The following is a 7,801-nucleotide window of genomic DNA, read 5'->3' as shown; positions in this document are numbered from 1 at the left end:
TTCTACGGCTTCCTTCCAGACCTTAAAATTTGTCCCATTCAACATTGAGATAGAATTCACTTGGGCAGTAACATTTGCAGCACTGATAATATTAACTAAAGAGAAAACAAAATAATAACATGTTCACAAATAATCAAGCAAGTCATATAAAGTATATATAACAAGACATGCAAATATTTCTCATGACAGATTCATCACAAGATACCTAGCACAACATTAATTCTAGTCTTTGGGCAGAGAAATTAATTTGTAATTGGTACTCTCAACGCAATGATAATATTGACAATTAGTTCTGACAAATAATAGTCTTTCTTTGGATCGACTATTATTCTCATGAAAAAAAAAACTTAATAATTGTCACATATTTATCATCGCAAATATGTTATTATTTGGCCAAATTGCGTCTTCCTTTAGGTCGAACACAATTTGCATAAATGATTTCATACTAACATCCATGCAATTTAATTAAATCAATTTACACAATAAAGGTTACTTTGACAACATAATGATTCAATCAATTTAATTAAAATTACTGGACACACAATCAAATGGAAAATATCTGTAATGGTTAAATTTGCACAAATTTGCACCCAATTATGATAGCAGTAAATGTTTGAAAAACTATATCATGATAAACTAATTACGCACCCGAAACAAACATATCACGATACTATCACAAATTTATACCAATCACATGAATAACATAAATTATCAGCTTATCACCGTTTCATAAAAAAAAATAGTTGGCCCATATATATGTGTGTGTGTGTGTGTGTATATATATATATATATATTTATGAAATTGTGTCACATACTAAATGTCAACATCAGATACATAGAACATTTATCCCAAATAGAATAATATGCCAGCAGATGCAACACAAACAAAACAAAAAATTGTACAATCCCGTAAATCAAATGTAGAGGCATTTTCTTAATTCTAAAGAGGAGAAAAACTTTATAGCCATAACACATGAATTTAGGGGTTTTACAATTTTATCGATCAAAATAGTTTCTCCCCAAAATAAAATTAGGGTTCATATAACTAAAATGATCCGGATATAATACATATCAAATAGAACTTTAAATCCCAATAGTCTAACAGTAATGGTGACTTTGATACCACTTGTTGGGAATTTTCAATAAACCTTATAAAATACCAAATGAGCACCAAAACACATTACGTCAGATTATCAAGAAGTTTTAAGGAATACTTGGATCCATATAGCTTGATTAACACGCAGTGAAATCTGACAGTGGTCACGAACAATTGGTTTAATGACCTTCCTCAACCAAATCACCTTCTTCCTTATAGGACCTTCGTTTTCTCTTCAGATGGGGAGAAGAGAAACTGTTTGTTGATTTGGTATATTGAGGACCATAACCATGCCTTATGTTTTAAACCTATTAGGGTTCTCATTATCCCTCAATGGGTCAAACTGGTTTCTGCTCATTAAGCCCATATCAATTATCTATTGGCAGTCTAATGGACTCACTTAAATAGATCACTTTATATTGAACCCATTTAAATATAAATAACTAATATAAATGTTATAATATAATATATAGCTCATATTAATTAATTAGGAATTATAAAATTCCTAACATGGTGAGCTATGCTTGAGCTAATAATTGGGGAGTGTTAATATAATGTTTTCAAGGGATAAGTATAAGAAAATAAAAAATGATAAAATTATGTGTAACTTGATTAGAGAGTAAAGAGTATTACTGTAATTTGTTAAAAATAAAAAATAAAAAAATTCTAATTTTAATGACTATAATAAAGTTGAATATAATTTTTTTACTATGAAAACCAATCAGAAATCAATGTTGATATATCTTTAAGTAATAATTGTAAAAATCAAGAAACTTATATATTTAGTGATATGTAATTATGTGATATTGTTAAATTGTTTTATTCGCTAAATGCATTATTTGTTTTACAAAAGTGATTTTTGGTTACATTTTTTTTCCTTCAGTTTGATCGGCATATTCGGATGCCAAAGGTGTATGAATCGTACCTATACTACGAGAAAACATTAAAGTCAACTTGTGGTCATACTAGCATAGCACAAGGAGGAAGCTGCAGGGTATATCGGTCTTTGCAGTTCATTTTTGTGTGGTATAAAGCCTCTTATTACTTCTTTTTTTCTTTCTTTTTAATTCCGAATTGAAATAGAAGGTATTAATAGCACGAAGTTCAAGCATATATTATGTACATGTTTGTATGCAACTTCAAATTGAACACAAAGAAGGTTCTAAAATGGGAAGCTTCAATCTCGATTCATTCTCTGCTATACCACAATGATTACATGTATTCCCAGAAACCACAAATTTAACATTCCAAACTTGTACACACTTTGACACCAAATGAGAAATGCACACTAGGAAAATTTCCATGCACACTATGAAGAAGAAATTAAAGGGCATAAGTAAAACACTTGGATGAGCACACAAATATCACATCAGTTTCGAGAGATTGCTACTAATGATAGCATGATTAGTATTATGAAGAGAGCAACAGCAATGTAAGAGCCAATGAGGGAACCCGAAATACGTTCACAGAAGTTGTTGTATTGTTGGCAGATTGCAAACCAATTGGCACCTGTGTTTCCATTGTGTGCTATGTACACTATCGATGTTGCTGCAGAGGCTGAAGCTGTGACCAGACTCAGCATTACCTTAACAACAATATTAACTCAAATTTAATCACCAAGTTTTAGCAATATTAAAAATAAGGGGTTGACATAAACATTAAGCAAAGGTTCTTCTTGTAGGTAAAATGGTGGATTTCTACTTGTTGCATTTAGAGAAATTGGAATCTTATAAAGTTAAAATTACGACTTTTTTTTAACATATATTAGTATTCGTGATATATATAATAATGTCACTTTAGTTGAAATTACGGTTGTATTTGTGTTGCAGGCCAATTGCAGATAATGTTGTCTGCAATCACAACTTCATGCCGCATATTGTGACTGCATCACCTCAATTTAAAATTGTAATTATGAATTTTGAAGTTAGTTGGTATAAAGTCATATTTTTATCGAGTTTAATTGTTATATACTCTTTGCCCAAAGGATTTTATATTGTCAATCAATAAAAATATGTTAGATATAACTGGTAAACCCATCATACATTTCATTTTGTGATTAGATAGCTCTGTAACAATTCTTTGTCCAGATGATACATCTAAGTTAAGTTCTTTTATTAATATTTTAAGTTGTTTTTATCTGTTTTTACAGTTTTTTTTAAAACAGGAAATGAAATAAAAAAAATTATGGCATTTTTATAATTATAATTATAGTGAAAAGATTTCACTTAAAATGAAAAGGGGGAATCAAACTAAACATCCTATATTAATGAAAAGCCTTATCTCTTGCTGCCACATCCAAAAATTTGCCTTGGTGATAAGGAGAATCTGCATGTTAATTTACCGTGTCAAGAGCAACAAGGAGAATTCTACTTTTTACTGCGGTGCTTCTGAGTATGTGGAAGACAGATATCATAAGTGAAAGCACAAGATAGCCACAAACAACAGCGTTGGCCATCACAAAAAACCTGGATTTGCATGTTCACACACATCCAATGTATTAGCTACACTTTTGCTAAAAATCTCTCAAGCCAATCACACGATTACATACACCATAATCACTTTTCAAGGTCAGCGTTTGCAATTTTTTTAATTGAAGCAATTTTTATTTAGGTGTTTTTATCTTAAGAACAAGTCAATAATAAAAAATAGTTTTTTTTATCTAATATAAAAGTTTCTTAGCTTTAACTCAAAAATTATTTCCGAAGAATCAATTTTTCAACCGGAAACTAATAATGTGTTTAGAAATTTGTTAAAAATAAAGAAATTAAAACATGTTTGGGACTCGAAAGCTATAATTATCAGTTTCACGTACAAAATCTCATTCGAAACATGAATAATCACATCTAAAACGTGAAATCAAACACGATATAAACATGTAATATTGACCTAAAAATTTGTTTGTGGATTTCAACTTGATTTAAAATAACTTGAAACATAACACAAACTTACACAAGCGAGGGAAGGTCATCAAATTCAGCCCTGAATTTTATAAATTGAGTGGCAAATGGAAGGGTTTCATTGGTTGTGCCCATGGCCAATGCACTACCCAGTGTTGCAACAGCGGCAATAATTCTCAAAATAAAGTCCATTATAGACAACCCTCTTGCCACCCCTTTTCTTGGGGATGCATCCTTGGATACTTCTCCAACTTCAATTGAACCTCCCTTCATTCTCTTCCAACTTAAAATTTTCTCTCACAAAACACACTTGGCTCAAAATTAAGAAGCTCTAGGATATTCTTAACTACATGCATGTATATCTAAAACATGCATTTATATAGTTGTGGAATAGCACGTCAAATTCGGGTTTTCGGACCATAGGCCAATTTGAATTAGGTTTGTCAAGCACCAAGTGGCTTTGTTTTTTTGTCGTCAAAAGCATGCCACTGAAGTTAGTTTATGATTTTGCTGAGGTGCAGTGGAATTAATAAAACTATCCACTATTCATTCACCTGCTCGTACTTGTTCAACCATGTTATTAATTAAAAGCTAAAAAAGTGACCTGCTCCAATAGAAGCATAATTGAGCATTCATCGACTACAACTGTACGGCATTTGATTGGTTACTATTGCTTGGTGACATGAACAGGGTGAGAATATTATGCAAACGGCATATGCAAAAATACCTAAATAACTTGTTTTTTCTTAATTTGGTTGAAAGAGCATTATTTATTTTTTAGATATATATATATATATATATATATATAAATTATTTAAAAATTAGGTGTTTTTATAAAACTAATAGAATAAGAATTAGCACGTGTAAATATTTCTAACCTCGACTCTACTTATTCTAGGTCATAATTAGTGGCATATGAATCTTACATATAGTTCATAAGAAAGAAAGAAAAAAAATACTAGTTTTAAGGATTAACTAATAAATCTTCAAAAGTACCGCCGGATCTTCCAAGATTGTGTGACACCATAGAATATGGAAAGCAAAAGTGTGGTGGTTTGAGTACATAGACTTGCTTTATATTGGTCTTTGTAAAGTGATAGTTGCAAACAAGGTGACATGCTTAGCTAGCTAGTAACATGCTCTATAATTAGTATGGCATATATAATAAAAATTAAAAAAAAATATTTTCTTCCAATTCTCACTATTAGAAAAAAGATTTAGTTCTCAAGCACATTTCACAATGGTTCCCAAGGTGACATTGCACATTTCACGCAGAGTTACAGGTCAAAGTAGAGTGAAGGACACGAGAATGAGGCCAAGGTGCGAGAGTGAGGGATTTGTGGATAAGAGATGAAATTACAGAATGAGAGTGAGGCCACAACACGAGAGTAAGAGATTTGTGGGTAGAGACACAATGTCGAAATTACATAACATACTATATTTATGAAGTTAAAGATGATTTTCAAAAATCGTCTTTGTTAACATAAAATCAAAGACTTAAAAAAAATTGTCATTAACACCTTGGTTTCAAAGATGATTTTAAAAAATCGTCTTAAATAACTTTTACTTAATTTAAAAAAATGACATCATTTTTTTTCTATATCGATTTTAAAGACGGTTTTATAACTAACTGTTGTTGAAGACATCATTGCAAGATGGTATTCGTAAAACCTTTTTCGTTTCAAAATTTTATATTTATAAAATTATCATCGTCTTATATATTAAGACGGTTTCATAGAGACCATCGTCGAAAGTACATTATAAAAAATTATTTTTTTAGTAGTGTTTTAACAAAAGTCTGCCTTTGATAAACAATGCTGTTAAATGTTCCATTGAATGTTTAAAGCATATAGCATATTGGATGGAATTATCATATATATTAAAACCATCAACTTGCCCCCAATACTTAGTTAATCTTGTACAGTACGTATAATAGAAATTTTAAAATGATATTTTCTTCCAGCTCTAATAGCGAATTCTTTCGTTAAACAATCTCAATGATTAATTGAATGTTTATACTTACAACAAGCTATGGGATGGAGTTATACATTACATTAAAAACAATCAATCTCCCCTACTACTGGCTTAATCTTACATTTGCTAAACAATCCTCTTAAATGACTAATTGAATAATATTTTTACATAGTAACATGCTATTGGATGGAATTGTCATAGTTTAAACCCTCAAGTACTCGTCTCTAATCTCTATACTTAATCTTATACTGTGATACAGCGTGATAAATTAAGAAATATATATATCCAACAACTCAAGATTCATCAGACAATATTGCTCTCTTAGTACGGTTTATTTCATGTTTAGTTGTTTACATAGTAACATGTTATTGGATGTTTGAATAGTTGCATATATAGCTATCAACCACCCGCAGTACTTGCTTAATCTAACCTTAATTAAACAATGCTCTTAAATATACCCTAAAATTATGCACTTATATGATCAATTGCACGTATGGTTGCATAACGACATGCTTTTGGATTTATTAAACAATTAATTAAATAATGAACCTGCCTTAGCTTAATCTAGTGCGGCATAATTAATAGAAACTAATAACTTGTGCCGTGCACGGAGGCTTATTTTATTCATCAGAATATTTAATTTGATATAGTTGTGACTTAATTTACTAATTACGAAGTACTCTATTGAAAACTCATCGATCTACAAATTTTTAACTTTAATTTTTATGTTCATATATGAAACTAACCAAGAACAACAATTATTTAAGAAGAAGAGCATGGGACAATCAAATGATATGCACTCGTACAAAACAGAAGAGGATAACAATGTTTTTGGGTTTCGGCTAGCTATATATTAACAACAAAATATAATAAAAGTTGTCAGGATATTGAATTTTTGTGATCTATCTAGCTACTAAGACTTTTATATCCAATCCTAAAAAAGAAAAAAAAAGACTTTTAGATCCATTATCCATCTCCGAATAATGAAATAGATTTTTTTATATTTATTTTTAGTAAGGATATTTTGGAGACCGTATGACTTCACTCAATACTTTTTTTCTTTTAAAAAAATTAAAAGCTTAAATAACTTTTGATTATAAAAAAAATCCTTTTGGTTCTTATAAATATATATTTTTTATTTAATTCTTTAAAGAAATTGTTTTGATTTAATCCTTTAAAAATTTATTTTTGTTATAGTCTTTGTTATCAAATAATAACATTAAATGATGATATGATAATCATTTTGACAACCATTAGATTGTTACATTATCAAGATAATTATATATATATATATATATATGGTAAATTATATTTTTAAATGCTTGATGACCTTAAACTAATTGATGAAGAATTTAGAAATATAATTTACCAAAGAAAAATTATATATAATTATCTTGTTAAATTCTTTGATAATATAACAAGTTAACGAGTTGTGAACATAATTGTTACATCTTTAGCTAGTATTATTTGATAACAAAAATTAAAATAAAAAAATTAAATCTTTAAATGACTAAAAAACCTTTAAAGAATTAAAATAAAAAAATACATTATTTATAGACAGCAGAAGGTTATTATTTAAGCCAAAATTAAATTATTAATGTTTTTGCTTCAATTTCCTATGACTCCCATAATAATGTGATATTCTTTGTTTTTTAAATTGCCTCTATAAGTTCGGAAAAAGTTAAGCTCATATTCAAATTAAATTAAAATTAATTGATAATATACTTATAATTACCTCAATAATTTTTACATTAATACTAAATTTTAAATTAATGGATAAATTCTACGTTTTTTTATAAATCTAAGTATATTTTTTATGAAAGATGATTTTGTT

At 28.9% G+C, this 7,801-nt stretch overlaps 1 protein-coding gene across 1 annotated transcript; it reads right to left on the bottom strand.

The window, feature by feature from the left end:
• Positions 1-2,256: 2,256 nt before the first annotated feature.
• Positions 2,257-4,355, bottom strand: LOC114386727 (CASP-like protein 7). Its single transcript, XM_028346765.1, has 3 exons — positions 4,046-4,355; positions 3,438-3,561; positions 2,257-2,681 (listed from the first exon to the last, which is right to left on the bottom strand). The coding sequence occupies exons 1-3, from the start codon at positions 4,264-4,266 to the stop codon at positions 2,466-2,468; spliced, it is 561 nt and encodes a 186-aa protein (XP_028202566.1). The 5' UTR covers positions 4,267-4,355; the 3' UTR covers positions 2,257-2,465.
• Positions 4,356-7,801: the final 3,446 nt, after the last annotated feature.

Source organism: Glycine soja, chromosome 2 (assembly GCF_004193775.1).
Source record: "Glycine soja cultivar W05 chromosome 2, ASM419377v2, whole genome shotgun sequence".
Classification (NCBI taxonomy): Eukaryota; Viridiplantae; Streptophyta; class Magnoliopsida; order Fabales; family Fabaceae; genus Glycine; species Glycine soja.
Note: the sequence above shows the minus strand (reverse complement) of the source record. Positions and strands in the feature narration are given on the sequence as shown.